This window comes from Cervus canadensis, chromosome 10 (genome assembly GCF_019320065.1).
Source record: "Cervus canadensis isolate Bull #8, Minnesota chromosome 10, ASM1932006v1, whole genome shotgun sequence".
Taxonomy (NCBI): Eukaryota; Metazoa; Chordata; class Mammalia; order Artiodactyla; family Cervidae; genus Cervus; species Cervus canadensis.
Window position 1 is genome coordinate 77,757,751 of NC_057395.1, and position 21,062 is coordinate 77,778,812.

The window sequence follows — 21,062 nt, forward strand, 5'->3', positions numbered from 1 at the left end:
CGCCATTTTAAAATACAATAGATTTGCCCATCCAACAGCATCCCAGACATACACCCCATTCTTGCTGGGGGCAGAGCCAGGGGTCACGGCTCGTAAACTATGACTCGAGTCTGGGCATGAGAGCCCTTCGCCACGCAAGGGAGGGGACGTACAGGGCCCACTTCTAGAACAGCTGATATCGGGACTATCTGATGATGACTCAACCCCCAAATGACTCTAGCAGAGCCCGCGGCCCTAGAACTTGGAAAAATAATGGCTGGAACAAAATTAAAGTAGGAGATAATGACTAATTCCTCAGGAAACACCCACCCAAAGGGTTCATGTGGCTGCTTCTAGGCCATGGACGTTCTTGACATCAGACATGAAGTCAAGACGTGGTCTGAAGGCGTGGGGCAGGCAGGATGCAGGCCAGTGGGGAAAGCAGGGACTGCAAGGGAGAAAAAGCCCTCATCCCACTTAGAAGCTGCCAAGGATATACATCCAGTGGAGTCTGAGGACTTACTGGCATCAGGGACATAAAAACCCCTTAAAGCGTGTTTTAAGGCACATTCCTGCTGTGTGTCACGGGACCATCAGGACCCCGCCTAACTTTAACCTGGAGAAGCGGCCTCGTCAATGACTCCCACGTCCCCCATCAAGTGTGGGGGCTGGACCCAGTGACCCGCTTCTGAGAACAGAATGAGCCAAAAGTGTGTCTGCTGCTGCTGCTGTTTAGCCGCCAAGTCGTGTTTGACTCTTTGGCAAAATCCCATGGACTATACAGCCCACCAGGCTCCTATGTCCATGGGATTTCCCAGGCAAGGATGCCGGAGTGGGTTGTCATTTCCTTCTCCAAAAGTATATCTATTCTCCAATAAAAATTAATTTCTAAAAAATCAGACTTGTTTGTAAGAAATAAAACTAATTAAAAATAAAAGCAATTTTAAGGTACGACTTAAAAGGGCATCTACAGCTTCCTTCATATAAAGCTCAAAGAGACAAAGTCAGTCAGTGGTAGGAATGGGACAGTGGCTATACCCTCGTGGGGAAGAAGGATGCAAAACCAGAAAGAGGCACAAGGGAGCTGCTGGCGTGACGGTGGAGGGGTTCTGTCCTTTTCTGGGCGCCAGGCAAGTGGTATTCATTTTCCAAACACTTAAGCTGTACATTTATGGAGTCTGCACCTTTCTCTCTGTATGTTGTACTTCCATAAAAGTTTCAAAGAATTTAAAAAGAAAATCTGAAATATCAATGCCAAAATGACTTGCTGCTGCGTGATCACGTTTTTCAGTAACTTTTGTGATTCTATGAATGAAAAATCACTGAAAATATTTTATTACGATAAAGGTGTCAAGACTATTCAATGGGGAAACAACAGTCTCTGCAGCAAACGATGCTGGGACAACTCTATATCCACAGGCAAAAGAATGAAGCTAAAACCCCTACCTCACACCATACACAAACATCACTCAAAATGGATCAATGACCTAAAGAGATAAAACTACAAAAACTTTTCAAAGAAAATATGGGGGTAAATTTTCATGACCTTGGGTTTAGCAATGGACTCTTAGGTATGACACCAAAGTCAAGAGCAACAAAGGAAAAAAATAAATTGGACTTCATCAAAATGAATAACTTATGTGCATGAAAAGAATTTTATCAAGAAAACAAAAACATAAGCTACAGAATGAGAGAAAATATTTGTATGTCCTATCTCTGATAAGGGACCTAGACCATATAAAGCACTCTTACAAGACAATGATAAAAGACAACCCAATTAAAAACTGGGCAAATGACTTGAACAGACATGTCTCCAAGGAAGAAATACAAGTGGCCAGTAAGAACATGGCAAGATGCTCAACATCATTAGCCAAAGGGAAACGCAAATCAAAACCACAATGAAATGCCACTTCACAGCAACCAGGATGGCTACAAAGAAAAGAAAATGAAAAATAACAGGCACTGAGGAAGAGAAACCAGAACTTCACACACTCCTGGTAGAATGTAAAGATGCATCATTTTGCAGAAAAGTTTATCAGTTTCTCATAAGGTTAAAAGAGAATTATCCAGCAATTGGGAAACAGACCCAACAATTCCACTGCTAGGCATCTATCCTGGAGAACTGAAAATAGGTACTTACATGTTTTTACTTGAGTGTTCACAGTAGCCAACTATTCACAATAACCGAAAGGTGGGAACAACCCAAACGTCCACTCATGGGTGAATGGATAATCAACAAGAAATATTATTCAGTCGTAAAAAGGAACGAAGTATGCATACATGCAGCAACATGGATGAATCTCTAAAACATGAGGCCAAGTGAAAGAAGCCAGGAATATTGTGTGATTTCATTTATATGAAATACCCAGAATCGGTAAATCCTAGAGACAGAAAGAAGACTGGAGACTTCCAAAGACAACAGGCAAGGAGGTTTGAGGAGTGACTGCCTAAGGCTATGAGGTTTCCTTCTGGGGTGATGCAAACTCAACAGAAGTGGTGGCCATACGACATTATGAATGTACTAGGTGGTAAAAAATTAACCACGTCATGAATTCACCTCAATAGAAAAGAATATATTTTAACTAAATGAACGAATATACAATGGGAAATGTATTATTACCAAGAGTTGCCCAATCTACACTCATTAGACCTTTCACTCTGAAATTGGGTTGACCAAAAAGCTGAGCAGCTATCAGAGATCTGTCCAACTGAAGAACAAATTCTCTTTCGGCAGAGGGAACTGTACCCTCTTGTTAGTCTGAACAACAGGCAATACGAGAGGAAAGAAAGGGGAAGAAAGAATGTGTGTGTCCCAGCCAGAGACACACACCAGACTTAGGCATGTTGTTTTTTTAAATAAAAAACAATTTTTAGCCATAAACAAAAGACAACTCACCCTCACGATGATGCCCATGCGCTTGCTTTCGTAGGTAAAGGGGAAGAGCTGCAAGATGGTGAAGTTCAGGATCTGGTCGCCAGGGGTCCTCAGCTGCATGGAAGACTGGTCGCGGCCCACCAGCGTCAAGCCCACGCTCTCGGTCCACTGCACTAGGGCCACCTAAACGAGACGCAGGCCGAAGGTCAGACACACATGCAGGCGTCCTGGCACACAGGTCAAGCGAACGAACAGGAAGGTGGATGGGGAAGCGGAGACAGGTGAGCCTGAACGCAGCCTGCATCCCTGGGGAGGCCACGCTGGCCCGGTGACTCGCCAGCACCCCGCTCAGGCCTGGGGGGGCCCAGGGCTCATGGCTGCCTCCTCTTCCCTAAAGCAGCCACGAGCCAGACTGTGGAGACAGCTACGCAGGTTCAAGGGTGACCAGCGCAACCAGGGGTCCCATCGGGAAGCACCTGCAGCAAGCCAACTGCAAATATCAGGAGAGCAGCCGCATGATGCGGGCGTGGGGGGGCTCCCGCCCCGGCTCCCCATTAAACCTCACGAAAGCCCAACTGGGAGGGGATCTACAGGAGCTCCCCACTGGGCAGCTCCGCCCGCGAGGGCAGTGTTGGGTGTTACAGCCAAGCAGAGGGTGGACGTTTGCTCTTGGCATCTTGTGGCGGAGGCCAGGAACTGCTAAACGTTCTACATTGCACGGGACAGCCCCCCTCCCCGACAGAGAATCACCCCCACCATACCCCACACAGCAGGCCTGACGAGGGTGAGGAGACAGGCTCGGAGAAGCTCCCAGGCTGTGAGCGGTGATGCTCCAGGGCCCGAACCTGGGTTTACCTGGTGCGCAGCCATGCCCTCCACCGCCCTCTGCACTTGCTGGGGGCCTGGTCCTGTCACCAGCTAAACGTTTTCACAGCCTGAGCAAGGCTTGCTTCGCTGCCCATCAAAAGGCATGGAGGATGCAGGTTCCAAGGTGAGGACCACTGCTGGGAACAGCAGCCAGCCAGAGCCCGAGCCCCAGCTGGAGGCGGTTAACCCCCGGGAATGGGGGTCCAGGGTGGGCACGGCTTCCAGCTTCTCAAGAAAAACCAGAAACCTGACCTTCTCCCCAAGCATTCTCAACTTTTCAACGTAAGCAAGTAAGCTGCATGTTTTAAACACCCGTGAAGAAAGTGAAACATGTCCGCACATGAAGCTGGCCTCGGGTCTTCAGGGAAAGAAGGAAAGAGAAGTAGAAAAGGGGGAGACAGAGAGGAGAGCTGGGAAGGGGCGACCGCCCAGCCCCGACCCCGGCGCCACAGGAAGGGGGACGGGCTGGGGGTGGTGGAGGACGGGCAAGGATGAAGAGCTATGGTGGATGAAGGACAGCCTCGTGTTTACTTGTCACAAGAGCCCACGGAGGCAGGAACTACCAACCAGCTCTACGTGGAGGGGATGAAGAAACGGTCTCAGAGACGGGAGGGGAGCTGCTCCCAACTGGCTGCTACAATGGGCTGAGATGAGCTCTAACCCGAGGTCCAGCTGACCCAAGTGAGAGGTCCAAGACGAGTGCCCATCCGGGGCCATCCAGATGCCCGTTCTTGAAACAGGGGCACGCACATCAGCGCATCCTCAGGGAGTGCCTGGCCACCCGACTCCCCACCGCCATCGGAAGTTGACGGGAGGCACCGGGGGCAGAGTAACAGCCCCCAAACATGCCCACCTCCTAATCCCCATGACCTCCACCTCCTAGTCCCCGCCGACCTCCACCACTTAGTACCCACCGACCTCCACCTCCAAAGAGAGGGCTAATCAAGTAATATTTTTTTTTATGTGGACCAGTTTTTAAGGCTTTATTGAGTTTATTACAATATTGCTTCTGTTTTATGCTTTGGCTTTTTGGCCACAGGTGTGTGATATCAGCTCCCCAACCAGGGATGGACCCACACCCTCTGCACTGGAAGGTGCATCTTAATCGCTGGACTGCCAGGGAAGTCCCAAGTAATAATTTATTTTTTGGTACTAACTTGCCTAAGTCTTCACAAACGCATTCATGTAACTGTTTGTTCTAATCACTCTGAATTTCAGTATGGCCTGTCTTATCTGCTAACAATTTTCTTTCAAAGTTTAAAATGAAAGGAATCAGTAAATATTTTGAAAATCTCATCCATATATATGAGAAAAACGTTGAGTAGTAGGCTCAACTAGTAAAGAATCCATCTGCAATGCAGGAGACCCCACTTCGATTCCTCGGTCGGGAAGATCCACTGGAGATCATTCCAGTATTCTTGGGCTTCCCCGGTGGCTCAGCTAGTAAAAGAATCCACCCGCAATGCGGGAGACCTGGGTTCGATCCCTGGGTTGGGAAGATTCCCTGGAGGAGGGAAAGGCTACCCACTCCAGTATTCTGGCCTGGAGAATTCCACGGACTGTATAGGCCATGGGGTTGCAAAGAGTCAGACATGACTGAGAGACTTTCACTTTCATGTGCATTAAAACGCTCACTGGGTAATACACATGAAGAGAAACTCCTTCCAGCTTTTCCTTTTCTCCATGTATACTACTGAAATATTTTAGCATGTACATGTATTTCTTTTATTTTTAGCATCTTTAATTTTGATTAAGTAAATAAATATCCCTATACAATGTGAGATATTATAAATACCTAGGTCTATACAAGACTCAAAAGCTTGACTAAATTTACATCCTCCTTTACATACCAATTTAATAACAAAGAAAAAATAATTGTTCCTCTGATGCTTTCTAACATGACTGCTAGGGAAGAGATTTTTTTTTTTCATCCTTGCATTTAAACAACTATTATTTCACTCCTTAAAAACATATTTAATTGTTCTGAAATGATGTGAAAAATCTCTAATACTGGGCTTTAAGAAAATACGCTAAGTCCCCGAAAACCTATTCTTAATGTCAATCAAGAGGACTTCCCTGGTGGTCCAGTGTTACAGTTAGAGTCCACAGGCTGATGCAGAGGACACGCCGTTGATCCCTGGTCCAGGAAGGTTCCACATGCCGTGGAGCAGCTAAGCCTGTTTGCCATGACTACTGAGCCCACAGGCCCTAGATTTCACAATGAGAAGGGTCCTTACAGTGGGAAGCCGTGCACCGCAATGATAGGCGGCCCCCACTTGCTGCACCGAGGGACAGCCCGCGTGCAGCCACGGAGCTGCAGTGCTGACCCAGAAAAGAAGAAAGAAAAAGGATCCGAAACTCCAAAACGGGAAGCGGCTTTCAGGGCTGCGGGGGCAGGTCTGGCCTCAGCCAGCCCAGGTCCCCCAGCGCAGACTCCACAGGAGTGCGCTGGAGGGAAAGCAGAACTGGAAATCTCAAACAAGCACCAGCGCAAGTGTTCCCGGGAAGCGTGAACTACACCGGCGTGGAAGTATCTTCTCAGCCTGCGTTCAGCTCCAGCATCCCCCCACCGCCCCCCACCCTCACCCCTGGGGGCCAAGGTCCTAATGGAAAGCTTGAAGGTCTCCTCAGGGGCTGATTCCAACAGGATATGAGCCCTGCGGGGGCCTTTCTTTCTCACCGTCCACTCTCTTACTCCGACAAACATTAAGTCAGCCTTAATTTAAAGCTGATTTCTATCAGAACACGTGAAGTCCCCAGGGGCCTACTCAGAAGAGAGCGGATTGGTTTAGAAGGCATGAGGGGTAGGGGTGCTCTCTAGGCCGTCTCAACTGCAGTGGGGACAGACATTTCAGAGGTCAAGAAGGGATGCTACCTATCCCTTCCCAGAACAAGAAGATGTGAATAAGGCTGCTACTTCTCCTAGGCGGTCAGAGCTTTAGTTCAAAAGAATCATTCCCTATTGCCAAATCATCAAGTCTCACCTGAGGTCTCATTGAGTCTTGCTGAGTACGGGGTCTTAGAGGGCCTCGGTGAAACTATTTGGAGGTCAGGACGGCAGCAGAAAAAGACATCTCGTAAGGTGGCTCAGTGTTAGAGAATCAGCCTGCCAATGCAGGAGACACAAGTTCGATCCTTACATAGCGAGTATCCCCTGGAGAAGGAAATGGCAACCCACTCCAGTACTCTTGCCTGGAGAATCCCATGGACAGAGGAGCCTGGAGGGCTACAGTCCATGAGGTCACAAAGAGTTCGACTGGGCGTTCACGCAAGCATAAGGTAAATGAATCAACAACTTAAGAGTCAAAGGCAAAGGCTAGAAACCAAGAAAGTGCCCGAGGTGGGGATCTGGCTCTGTGAGTTGGCTGCATATTCTGATTTGGATCAGGAAATAAAAACAAAACACAGAGTCTGCTACTCTACTCTGCCCCCACGAAAATAAAAGCCTATCTGAAGAATTCTTGCCAGAGCTGCCCATGAAAGGGCTTTTTCACCATTTGTTGGTCAGCAATGAGCCATCTGTGATAAGTTTTAATAATTTTCCCTTTGTACCTGGCAATGTGTGCTTGGGAATTATGCCAGGCAGGCTAAAGAGCCTTGAATTCTTGTCAAAAGCAGGATACATGAGAAACATAAGAACATGCACAAATCCGCTATCTGATTTATTAATAAAAGGGTTCTTTGGTGGCCTTCCATCAGATAAACAGCCAGGCTTACAAAGAGTGGCCAGTCTGCCTGAAGCCAGCCTTTCAGGATTATAAATGTATCCACAGATCTAGGGTATTCTTTACTGAAGAAATAAGTTTCATAAAACTACCATATGACCCAGCAATGTCACTACAGGGCATATACCCTGAGAAAACTGCAATTGAAAAAGACAGAGATACCTCAGTGTTCACTGCAGCACTGTTTACAACAGCCAGAATAAGGAAGCAACCAAGATGTCCATCGACAGATGAACAGATAAAGAAGTTATGGTACATATATATATAATGGAATATTATGCAGCCGTTAAAAGGAGGGTAAAATTTGAGTCAGTTCTGATGAGGTGGATGAACTTAGAGCCTATCATACAGAGTGAAGTAAATCAGAAAGAAACAGGGATCATATATTAAAGCACATACATGGAATTTAGAGAAATGGTGCTACTGATGAGCCTCTTTGCAGGGCAGGAATAGAGACGCAGACACAGAGAACAGACGTGAGGACAGTGCAGGGGCTGACGAGGGTGGGATGAACCGGGAGTGGTGCTGAAACATGCACATTATCACACGCAAAACAGAGCTACCAGGAAGCTGCCCGAGGCTCTGTGACAACCCACAGCGGTGGGAGGGGGTGGGATGTGGTAGGAAGGGGATTCAAGAAGGAGGGGACATATGAACACCTGTGACTGATTCATGTTGATGTATGGCAGAAACCAGTACCACACTGGAAAGCAATTATCCCCCAAACAAAAATAATTTTTTTTTAAGTCAAATAGGTTCCAAAATGTGCCACACGGTAGTTGCAGGTTTGACTCTCGACAGGATTAGGGCAGGTAGTGGACTGGGGCAGGGCAGGCCACCGGGGCGGTGGGGGTGGGGAGGGTGGGGGGGCGCCTGGGGAAACAGAGGCGGCAGCCACCCCACGCGGCTCACTGCTGCCAGGCAGAAACTGGGCCCAGTCTTTCCAGATTCTCATCTTTCTCAGGAGAAGCTGACTCTTCTAGAACACTAAGTGATTTTTAAATATTGCTGATTTAAAAAAAAAAAAAACCATCACGGAGCCAGCAACGTTTAAGAATCAGTGGACAGGCGGTTTCCCGGGGGTCCAGTAGTTAAGACTAAGCTTACACTGCAGGGGATGTGGGTTTAATAGCTGGTCGAGGAACTAAGGTCCTGCACACCACGTAGTGCGGTTAAAAATTTTTTTTCAAAAAGAATCAATGGACACTGTAGTAGAATAAATGGCCACTCCCTGATCTAAATTTCCTTGATCTTATTACTCAAAATTCAGCCTCCTATCACTTAACTCTGATGAAAATGAATATCTGAGAAGGAAGAATGGCATCATCTCCATTAAAATTCAGCCCTTTGGAAACGACTCTTTACTTAATCCATTCTGGCCAAAACTGACATGATGCGGGACAGAACTTCTACATGTCTGTCCACAGAGGGGCTCAAACCAAAGAAGGCTCATATGGCAGTTCTCTAGTGTCCCCACAACCCCGCGGTCCTGCCTTACACAGGACCCCTCTCTTCTGAGCAACCAAACTCCTATTTCAACATTCCAGCCCGCCGGTTAATAAATGACAGTGATGGAGGGTTTTTATCAAGTTCCCGAGCACTGTTCTCTGACCTCACCAATGGCCTGGCAACGTGATGGTGGAGCTCCACCAGCCTCCCAAACCTCTCTGCGTCAACACTGCACGCTCCCCCGAGCACGCGTCTAATGCTGGCGTGGTCCATGGCCTGGGCTGAGATGCAGGCACCAGGAGGCCTTCAGGAGAGACAGGGATGCAGTCGTGGGGTGAAGAAAAAAAACTCAAGGCCATGAACAGACTGGGAGGTTGCCAGCCCCTCCTCAAGGCCACGAGCTTCCCTTCCCCTATAGCTTTTCTCCTCGCTCTTTGCAACAGGGCTAAGAAAACACAGTGAGACAACTGGGACCTTTCGTGCACGCTGCGATGTGCACAGAGACTGAATACGCAAGGCTCTCCATCACGACATTATTTATGACGGCCAAAAGAGGGGACCACCTAGATGTTATGCTTGGGAGACAGGAAAAATCATCTGTGGTGTATCTCAGCAGTCACTAAGAATCTTCCTATCATAGACGGTTACCGGAAAGGGATAATGCAAGGGAACAAGTCAAGGTCATTGAACATATAAGGTGTATATATATATATACACACACACATATATATATACACACACACACACACACACATACTAGAGAGAGGTAGCAAAAACATCGAGATACTTTTGGCCTTTTTTCCTTTTTTCTTTTTCTATAAAAAGCTCTTGCTACTGTGTTCGCTTATACATACATAATTTATTTCCTTTCGGCTGTGCGCGGCCCTCGCTGCCGCACAGGCTCTTCTCTCGTTGCAAAGAGCAGGGCTTGCTCGCGAGCAGCGGTGCTTCGGTGGTTCCTCTGTCACAAAGCCAGGCTCTGGAGCACAGGCTCAGCAGCTCCCGGCATGGGGGATCTTCTCGGAGCAAAGACCGAACCCCGGTCTCCTGCACGGGCAGGCGGACTCCTTACCCGAGCCACCAGGGAAGCCCTGTCACTCTAACAATGAGTGCACGCCAAGCTGCCTCAGGCGTGTCCGACTCTGCGACCCCGTGGACTGTAGCCCACCAGGCTTCTCTGTCCACGGGGCTCTCCAGCAAGAAGACGGGCGTGGGGAACAAAACTAAAACCCACTCCTCGAGCGCTGCACCCTCACTGCACACCCCTTTCTCCCCGTCTGCAGGACTCCCAGCCCCTGACATTTGAATGGAGGCAGGGATGCTCTCCATCTCCAGAGGCTTAGAAGCCCCCTCCACTGCACCCCACCTCTGATGGTGCCAAACATCCTGGGAACTGGACGCATTCAGGGCGAAAGCGTGTGTGTTCAAGCCTCCGGGGGCCACTTCTCCCCAGCAGACTTCATCCATTTCACTTCCCCGGGGAGTCACTGTACTGGGGCGGGGGAGGGCGCTGCCCCCAGGCTGTAATCAATAGCTGAATAAAGACACTTCAAGGCTTCCCAGGCGGAATGCGCACAGGAAACAAATTTAGGAAATCCTGCTTTCTGTTACAGGAAATGAATCCTGGGCCAACTGGTAGGAATTACTCCAGCAGCCCCAAAGTAAAACGGATACTGGCTTCTGTATGTATTCCATCAACTGACCTTGCCCGCACCAGTGAGGCTTTATTGATATAGAATTTCAAAGGTGGGATTCTAGACCCCGCTGCTCCTACGTGGAATCCCACAGAGAGCTGGAAACAGGACGACTTTCTGAAAGAATTCATTGGCAACAGATTCAGCCAACTTTCTGTCAGATGGTCTATTTACATAAACAGATTTCTGTTTTGAGGTATGCATCTTTTGAAGTATTTTAAAAGGGTGATGGGGAAAATATTAACAGTGGTGACACCTTTTAGTTGGGCTTCCCTGGTGGCTCAGTGGTAAAGAATCCGCCTGCCAATGCAGGAGACTCGGGTTCGATCCGTGATCTGGGAAGATTCCCTGGAGAAGGAAATGGCAACCACGCCAGTATTCTTGCCTGGATAATCCCATGGACAGAAGAGCCTGTCCATGGAGTACAGTCCACAGGGTCACAAACAGTTGGACACAACTTAGCAACTGAACAACAACACACCTTTAGTTAGTAGGGTTTTGGCTTACCTTTTTTCTTCTCTACGCTTTCATATATTCTATCATAAACCTGAAATAACTGTGTAATTAAAAAAACTGTCATGGGGAAAAGGAAACCAAGAAAGTAATGCTGACCTCTGTGAAGACACCAAAGACCAAAGAAAATATCTTTTAAAAAAGAAACACTATTCAGAATCTTAGCAAAACAGAACAAATCTGAATCTAAAGGCGATTAACGGGCAGCAGAGATAAAGGGCTCTTCTCTTTAACAAAAAGGAGCTGAGAAGCACAAAGCATTCCATGGAAGATTTACCTTCATGGAAAAACCTTTGCACAGCCCTAAAACAAATATATCAAAGTTCAGCAGGAAGCAGGCATGTGGGGCAGGCATTAAAGACCATCACAGATGCATGTCAATAGTCAACAGGAGCCCAGAGGCACAAGGGCTCATCCGACCACCTACATTTGGAACCTGTTCGAATTTAAATTCTACCAATACCCACAAACTACTGGTTCCCAATCCACAATGATCAAGACTCTGGTCCTTTCTCACATGGACCATTCAATGGTACCATCCTCCCATTCCCAAATGGAAAAGCAAGAACAAGCAGACAAACCCCGGTGGAGAAAGTGACAAATGTGACAAGCTTTTGGTCCCAGGGCAGAAGTCCCAAGAGATCAGTAGGCTCATCAATAGCTATAGTCCCTCCTTTTCTCTCTTTGCACACAATTCCCATCTCAGAATGTGGCCAAGGGCTACCACATCTTTCACCCCTGAAAAGCCTGGTTCAGGTATCAATGGTCACAGATCAACCGGGCTTCCCAGTTTGAGCTCTTTCACAAATACGGAGCAGACAGGAAGGAGGACTCTCCCAGGAGACACGCTCCATTGCCCCAGAGAAGGAGGAAGAAAGGACCTCATGGGAAAGTCGCACCCAAGTGTCCTTCCTGACCTTTGGAGAAGATTCCCGTTGTGCCTCTCTCGACCACATCAGCTCACTGATGTTCTCAGAGGAGTCCGGACCTTCAAAACACATTGAATGAGTTTCAGCCTGAATTCCTTCCTTCCCCGGAACAGCTCAGCCAAAGGGGCACAGGAGCAAAGCCTGTTTCTGTTATGGGAAGCACACGACCGAAACTGCCCACCCTGGCCAGCACCACAGTAACCATCTGCACAAGGAGGTCGTCCTGGTAAGGAATATGGAACTAACGAGCCTCCACCAACCGGAAGAGCTCGGGAAAGGTCAACAGGAGACGCCACGTGTCTGACCACCGCCCAGAATCCTTCTCGCTGGCACCCATTTTGGCTGAGCAATGCGTGTGCTACCAGAAAGGACCCTGAGTCAGAGTGACTGGTCAGAGAAAACCTGGAAGCGAACCCCGTCACCCTAAAACCCAAGGCTGTGAGCCCCACGGTGGAGCAACTCTCCTGGGTTCCCTTACCCTCACGCTCTCTACTGCGGTGCCCCTTCCCAATGAAGTCTCCAGCACATGTGTCTCTCTGGACAACTCCCCGAGTGTTAGACAAGAGCCCGCTCTCGGGCCCTGGAAGAGGTTTCCCTTCCTGCAACATTTCCTTTAACTCCACCTACCAAGGCTTTTGTCTACAGCTTGTTCACCCACACGCTTCACCAGGAGGCAGAAGGCAGAGCCAGCGAGAGCAGGTGCTGCCTGGGTCCACCCTCTGGTGCTCACCAGCCATGCAACGTTGGCCAAGTTGCTTACCCTCTCTTTGCGTCTGTCTCATCTGTAAATCAGAGATCATGATAGAAACCGCCTCCCAATGCTGTTGGAAGCATTAAACAATAATAGTCACTGACATGGGTCAGGCGGTAAAGAATCCACCTACAATGTGGGAGACCCGGCTTCAATCCCTGGGTCAGGAAAATCCTCTGGAGAAGGGAATGGCAGCCCACTCCAGTACTCTCGCCTGGAGAATCCCATGGACAGAGGAATCTGGTGGGCTACAGTCTACGGGATCACAGAGTCAGACACAACTGAGCAACTACCACTTCCAGCACTCTTCCAAAGCTGTTGTAAGCATTAAATAATAACAGAGACAAAGTTTCGAACAATCCCCGGCACGTGGTAAATGTCAACTGTCATTGTTTTTCAGTCACCCAGTTCTGTCCAATTTGTTGTGACTCTATGGACTGCAACATACCAGCTTTCCCTGTCACTCACCATCTCCCGAAGTTTGCCCAAGTTCATGGCCATTGCATCAGTGATACCATCCAGCCACCTATCTCATCCTCTGACGCCCTCTTCTCCTTCTGCCATCAATCTTGCCCAGCGTCAGGGGCTTTTCCAATGAGTCAACTGTCATCACATACATATTAAAAAAAAAAAAAAAAAGAAACTTCATGTACCACAGAAGCCCCTCCCTCCTTCTTGAAATTAATAATAATAATAATAATTGGGATTCCCTGCAACATTGGTAGAAGAGTAAAACGGTTAAAAAAAAAATCCCAGGAAGCACTCTCATAATTTACATAAACACATTCATTCATTTGACCGGCGGGATTTACTGACCACTTACTAAAAGCCTCACAACACCCTCAGACCCACCGTGAAGAAAAGAAACCTACCCAGGTGTGGAGCTGGGAACCCAGGATCCACGTGCTCAGCTGTCTCACTCCAGCTGCCCCTACAGATGTGGCCTGGAGTCTTGTTTAACGTGGACTCCTAGGGCCTGGCCAATGGGAGGCCCTCAAAGATACCTGGTGAAATCATGAACCCAATTACACCATTTCTACAAACATCAGGTGCAAGGATGCCCATCAGAAATGTTTCTAACTACTACTGCTCGAAATTAAAACATAATCTAAATTCCAGAAATATGAGAACAGTTAAAAGATGTTATGGCCCATTCACGAGCAGTAAACTGAAGAACTGAATTCTAATAATATTCAACAAAATTTAGAAACAGGCATGATAAAATATTAAGTGAAAAAAAGGAGGATGCAAAACCCTTGCTTATATTAAAATTCTCATCTTTTTTTAAGAAAAAAATACATTAAAACCTAGTGGAGGGGCTATATATCAAATTAATGAAAATCGATATCTAGTGGTGTCTAAAAATGGTTTAGTGAAAGGTTTACCAGAAAAGTATAAGAATCTGGGCTCTGAAAACAAACTCTGGTTAAAGCCCTCGCCCTCTCACCCAGGGGGCTGGTAATAAGATGCATCAGCCACAGAAAATGGCAACTTCACCCGGAAGAACAGTTTTCTAGGGGACACCACCTTAGCCAAGAAACCTACGTTAGAAGCTCTGAGAGTGGGACACGCCAACATCATGTGACTCCAGATACCAAGGCCAATGCCAGAAACGCATAACCTGAGGCAACATCATAAGAAAACGTCAGACAGACACAACCTGAAGGACACGCTATAAAACCGAGGTTAAACATAAAGTTAATGTGACCCAGTAATCCCTCTCCTATACGTACACCGAGAGAAATGAACACACATGTCCGTATAAAAACCTGGACACAAATGTTCACAGAAAAATATACATAAACATTCCACAGGTCCATCAACCAAAGAATGGACAAACAGAACACAGTATTATCCATTCGAAGGAATACTGTTCATTCAAAACAAGGCATGAAGTATTGATACATGCCACTACAGGGATGAACCTTGAAACACATGCTAAGTGAAAGAAATGAGGCAGAATGAGATACAGGAGATGTTTCCATTTGCACGCAATGTTCAGAACGGGCAAGTCTACCGAGACAGAACATAGGTCAGGGGTTGCCAGGGGCTGGAGGGGGAAGGGTGGGGGTCTGTGGGAAGGTTGGCATGGAGTGCTTCCTTTTGGGGCGGTGAAAATGCACTAAAGTCGATTATGGTGGGGACTTCCTTGGTGGTCCAGGGGTTAAGAATCTGCCTTCCAAAGCAGGGGACACAGGTTTGATCCCTGGTCGGGGAATTAAGATCCCACATGTTGTCGGGCAACTAAGCCCCCACGTGGCGACGACTGGGCCCAAGCACCACAACAAAGAGCTTATGCAGCTGAAATAAATAAAAATTCACTAATCAATAAATAAAATCGACTGTGGTGAGGTTACAGAACGCCACGAAAATATTATTAAAATAAAAATACACTGAGCTGTACGTATCTGTTAAACAGGCAATTGCATGCTATGAGGATTGTATCAATAAAGCTTTTTGAAGGAATGTGGTTCTTTAAGGAACCTGTGTCCCGTGTCTGCTGGCCATCTGAACCACAGAGATCTCTTGCTCTTTCCTGATTCATGATGGATCTCAAGGTCAAAACTGCTCCTTCCAGAGGAAGGGCGGGGCCTTTAGGGACCCAGCATCAACCCGGCTCCCGCCGCCCGACAGGCGCCCCCACCCCCACGGGGCAGGTGCGCAGCGGGCCGGCGGCGCGCGTGCGCGGGCTTACCTCGTCCGGGCTGGACGCCTGGTACACACGGCAGGAGTCCTCATACTGCTTCTCGGCCTCGGCCTGGTCGGTGACGCCGTTGGACTCGTACACGGGGGTGACGTTGTGGCAGAGCGCGATGGCCTTGACCGCTTCATGCACGCGGCTGCTCATGGTCCGCCGCACCTTGGTGGTCGGCGCGGGGCCCTTCTGAGCCGGCGGGTCCTGGGGCTGCTGCGGAAGAGGAAAGCAGCGAGGAGGACCAGGACACGGAGGGGCCTCCAGGGGAGGGAGGCTTCGGCGGGCTCGCCGCTTCCCTCCCACCTGCTCTAGCAAGTGCCCTCCTAGGGGCGTGCAATTTAGGGATCCAGTCACTGGGGCTCAGCCAAAAACAACAAACAAAATAAACAGAAATGACAGTCTAGGGTATGTGGGCGATTCTACTGGGGAACGTTGGGTGGTGTTGGGGGCTCCGCTACACTGCCAGCGATGCTGGTGTTTCAGACCAGGGCCCCGGACCTCCGCACTGGTGACATTTGGGGCTTCCCTGGGGGGCTCAGTGGTAAAGAATCTGCCTGCCAATGCAGGAGACGCAAGTTCGATCCGTGGGTCAGGAAGATCCCCTGGAGAAAGAAATGTCAACTGACTCCAGTATTATTGCCTGGGGAATCCCATGGAGGGAGGAGCCTGGTGGGCTACAGTCCATGGGGCTGCAAAGAGTTGGACACGACTGAGCGCCTAAACAGCAACTGCTGACACTTGAGAAGGGTGATTCTCTATTGGGTGGGGGCGGGGGCGGCGGGCGTACTGTGTGTGGCAGATGCTTAGCAGTTCCTCTGTCTCCATCTTCTAAACTCCAGAAACAACCCCAGGTGTCACAGGAGAACAAAAAATGTCTTCAGAGGTTGCCAAATGCCCCATAGAGACCAAAATCCTCCCAGTTTAGAGCCACCGTCTTAACTGTACATTCCTCTCAGTGCAATTAAAATGGAAGACAGCCTCAATGGGGCTCTAGGGGGCACCGAGCATCCCAGGGCAGGTCAGGGAGACCGTCAGCAACGACACAATGCAAAATGGTACCCAGAAGTCCACTCAGCGTCGATTTTCAAGAGTTAACTGAAATGTGCTCAAGCTCTGCCTTCCGAACCGACCGAGGACCCTAATTCTTGTCCAAGACGTGGCTGCCTGGCTTACACAGCCCTCATTCACCTCTTCACTGTACCTTTCAGCACATGGCTTGTCCTCCTAATGGGTTAAATCTTGGGGAAAGGTTTTGAGCAACATGGTAAAAAGAACGAAGGTGAGAAATCTGAGTCTGATTCTCGGGCAGGTGCCAAGAGCTGGGTGACCTCAAGCAAGGCCCATCTGCCCTCTGGGCCTCGGTTTTGTGCCAATGAGAGGAGTGGGCTAGGAGCTGGTTTTCAACCCACATGCGGAGGAGAGGAACCACGAGAAATCCACTCCGCAGCATCAAACGTGGAAGACAAGCAGCCCCATCCCCACCTGTGCACCATCGGGTACCATGAAGGCTCTGCTCTGAAGAATGGGTTCTACTGCTTTGCTGTGTCCTGTGCGGAGTTGCTCTATTGCCTTAAAACATAATTTAAAAAATTAAGGCCACTAGAAAGAGTACACTTGTCAGGAGTCTATGAGTCAGTGATCGGTAAAACTCAGATAGCCTCCCATGACCCACCTGATCAGCCTCTCTCTCCAACCTCCTTATCCTGCCTCAGGGCCTTTGAACTTGCTGTGCCCACTGCCTAGAATACCGTTTCCCACATCTTTGCAGAATTAGTTCATTCCACCTCATCATTCAGGCCCCAAATTCAACATCACCTCCCCAAAGATGCCTTCGCCTGGTCCCCTAATTGGCTCTGCCTCATGTGCCTGCCCCACTGGGAACCACGCTTCCATGGTAGCATGTGTGTTATTGTCTTCACTGACTAAAACTGGATTGTTTACCTGATCATTCTCCTGTCAGATCGTGAGAAAAGAGAGCTTGTCTACTGAATTTTAGTACCAAGGGCAGGAGATAACTTGCTCAGATATTTGTTGAACAAATGAACAACTTAATTTTCCTGAGATAACAGTGAGAAGTCCTCATCTGACATGAACTTCCCCCCCATTTTTAAGAAGAAATAAATATCAAACTGACCAACATTGGTTCCAGATTTTAAGTCACAGTTTAGGACAAAAGACCTATCATAGCCTCCCTACCTCCACAACTGAGTCTTGGAAGCGAGAGATGTTTGTGAGTTACTGAATACTACGTTCCATTAAAAACATATTTTATCCAACAGAGGAGAAGCGATCTGATCTTTTAGAATGAATGTTTTATACCCATGAACACATGGTTGCCCAAAATAGAGAACAGATGGGTTATGAGAAACAAGAAAAGACTTTCATTTAATTTTTTAATACTATTTTTAGCAGTGGCATCAGACTCCTCAGGTAATTAGACAATTACTAAATTACTCTGGTCACGCAGGCACACACACACTGCTCTGGCTTCCTGCTCTGTTAACCTCCGGTGTCAAGAGGACATGGGTTTCACTTCCAGGCCAAAGGGCGCTGCATGGTAACAATAATTAGAGTAATATATCAGAACTACAGTTTAAATGAATCATTATTTGCCAAGTGCTTTTAACTATAAAGAATTTAACTCTAAAATTATAACGAGGACTGAAGATTTACAGAAAGGTCCCCTCTCATAGTGAGGCTAAATCAAGAATGTTTTTTTCTTCCCCCCAAAGTTCTGTAATTTATGTTCTGGCCCTAGACGTGTGTCTTCATTTTTTTGCCCACATTCCTCAGCACCTGGACCAAATTATTATTTACCATTAGGAGCAATAACAAGACCTTTGACAAAGTAATTGCTCTGGCTGGCAAGTTTTAGCAACAGTGGGTTTGAAGGGAAGGCTGAATTAAGGGTATCTTTCACAAACCTTTGGGTTTTAGAAGCAATCTGATTATGTCTACAGGAGTCAGATACTTCCACTAATATTTTAAATGTGGGCTAACACAGAGCCCTGGGGCTTTGCATTCCAGGTGAAACCACTCCAGAGCAAGGCAAAAAGAGAAACACAGCCCAGATTTTTGCAAAGACCCCACTCAGATCAGGGAACTACTTGACAATAAACTAGAAGATGACAATGACTGAATCAGACCAGTGTCACAAGCAACTGATTTGCTGCCTTCAAGCTCCTTTGTCTCTCTCTGAAATTGATACTCATCCCCTTTTACTACTAAGACCATTTTGGCCTGTCTCAGGTCAGATTTGGAGAGGGAAATGGCAACCCACTCCCCTGTGTTCTTGCCTGGAGAATTCCATGGATAGAGAAGCCTGGCAGGCCATGGTCCATGGGATCACAGAGAATCGGACATTACTGAAGCGACTCAACACACACACACACACACACACACACACACTGAGGTGTTTCAGGGAAGACAGGTCATAACCACTGATTCTGATTTAATCTGCAAATAAAAGGCTCATCCACGCACCAAACGGTGATCCCCACATACCAGGAAGGCGCTGGTCATTACGAGGGGCTCGGCCAGTGTTCGTACTGGTCCAGTCGTTAAGCATCCTCACGTTGCCCATATGGAAAAGTTTCACATTGTACAGTGTTTATCTCCAGCCTCCTCCCCATAGGCCCTTTAACCTACACACATTTCTTCTTACTTAAAAAATACCAGGGGAAAACAAAAACAGATGTGGTATCCACAGAGGCAGGTTACGGCCCTTTCTGCCCTAGGGGGGAAACCACCAGTCCTCTTGAGGAGGGAGGACACGCTAGGCCCTGGTGAGGTCAGAAGTCGGGTGAAGAATCAAGCTCTCAGCACACAAAGGCCCCTGCCTCGGGCCCGGGGTGGGTGTCCCGCACCGTGGGGTGTCTTGGTCATTCCACGCCACCCCAGCAAACAAATGAGACTTGGAGACTCCATGGAAAAAAAGAGGCCTCCGTTCCTCGTTAATAATCCACGGTAAGGGTATTTCCCGATGAGAACCTCAGCCTATATTTCAGGAAAGAGTAATACAAAAATTAAATGCTCAGTCACGATGAATATCCACCTTCTCTTATCCATCTTCTTTCCAAATGCAGTGAAAACACTACCACTTATGAACATTCATAAGATCAACAGATACCACGAATGGGTTGCAACTGCTTAAAAGTACACTATTCAAGAGAAGGAATTCCTGTTTCAATAGGTCCACTTCACTCCCCAAATAAAGCTCAGAGCTGAAAACTCATTAACCTCAAAGGGCCACTCTTCTAGAGACAGGCTCAGAGCTACAACTTCCAAATGAATCAGCTGACTTACAGGCTAAGTGACTGAATGAATACAACATTTACTATGTAGTAGCCGGGCGTCCCTAGTGGCTCAGACTGTAAAGAATGTGCCTGCAATGTGGAAAACCAGGTTCGATCCCTGGGTCAGGAAGATCCCCTGGAGAATGGAATGGCTACCCACTGCAGCATTCTATTCTGGAGAATTCCATGGACAGAGGAGCCTGATGGGCTACAGTCCACGGGGTCACAAAGAGTCAGACACAACTAAGCAGCTAACACTTACTATGTAACAGTACACACCTTTCTGTACAGCAAAGGCAACAAATTTCAATTTGTTGAAACTGAACCACATACAGCACAGGGGTTCTCAACTTGGGAGATTCTGCCCTCCCCCTTGGGCAGTGTCTGGAGATACGTGGGGCTGTCACAAAGGCGAGGGGGAGTGTGCTACATGCATCTAGATGGTGGAGGGCATGGATGTTGCTAGACATCCTAGGATGCACATGCTGGCCCCCACAACAAAGAATGACCCCGCCCATGATGTCATCACAGCAAGGCTGGGAACCAGACATGTAGTCATTGCTGCCACAAAGCCAGGGTCAGGACGGTGAGACCAGCCTGTGCAAGTGCTGAGCTGGAGCCTGTCAATTTAAGATTTGAATTTTTTGCCTTCGTTTTGAGTTTTTTAATACTGCATTACAATATGATTTGACTTAATGACTGCGTTTTTTGCCATCTCAATAAATTTTCCTTCCTAGGTGCATTCCTCACTCTACCCCTATATGGCCCAGTTGAAAAACCATTCAAAAGGATCATAATTATGACATGTGTGGGGGAAAAAAAGGAAGATGGACAATGTTATTCTAACAGTGGGTCTTAATCAGAAATGCTTCTCTGAATAACCAGGAAAGATTTTAAGAAATATATATATATATATGCCCAGGTCCCAGTCACTTAAAGAATATAGCAGGGCCTATGCATATATACATACTTTTCAATTCTACACATAATTTTGATCCTCAACTCTAGTTTAAAAGAATTACAAAAATATAATGACTTCTTCTTGGAAAGAAAAAAGAACCAGAGACAAAAAAGTAAAGTACATATCTCACAGACACACAAAGGCAGACAGTTAGCATTTTATACAGCCAGCTGTTAACACCGGTTATCTCTTACTGATGTGAATACAGGTGATTTCAGTGTTTTTTCTTTGTACCGATCCATATTTTTTTTCCTGTAGCCAAAAAAAAATGTATCCTAAGAAAGGATTAGAATTTTTTTAATGACTAAAAAACAAAGTAAGCTTTGTGT

The 21,062-nt window shown here is 47.5% G+C and overlaps 1 protein-coding gene across 3 annotated transcripts in view; it reads right to left on the reverse strand.

Annotated features, from left to right (window-relative positions):
- ATP9A (ATPase phospholipid transporting 9A (putative)) overlaps positions 1–21,062 on the reverse strand; it is a 122,374-nt gene that overhangs the window by 30,402 nt on the left and 70,910 nt on the right. For 2 of the 3 annotated variants that reach the window (XM_043478777.1, XM_043478779.1), the window contains exons 14-15: positions 15,478–15,690; positions 2,876–3,037 (exon numbers count right to left, since the gene is read on the reverse strand). In XM_043478777.1, coding sequence (XP_043334712.1) covers positions 2,876–3,037; positions 15,478–15,690 — 375 coding nt within the window. The remainder of the gene's footprint in view (positions 1–2,875; positions 3,038–15,477; positions 15,691–21,062) is intronic. The other variant, XM_043478778.1, reaches the window with a different exon arrangement.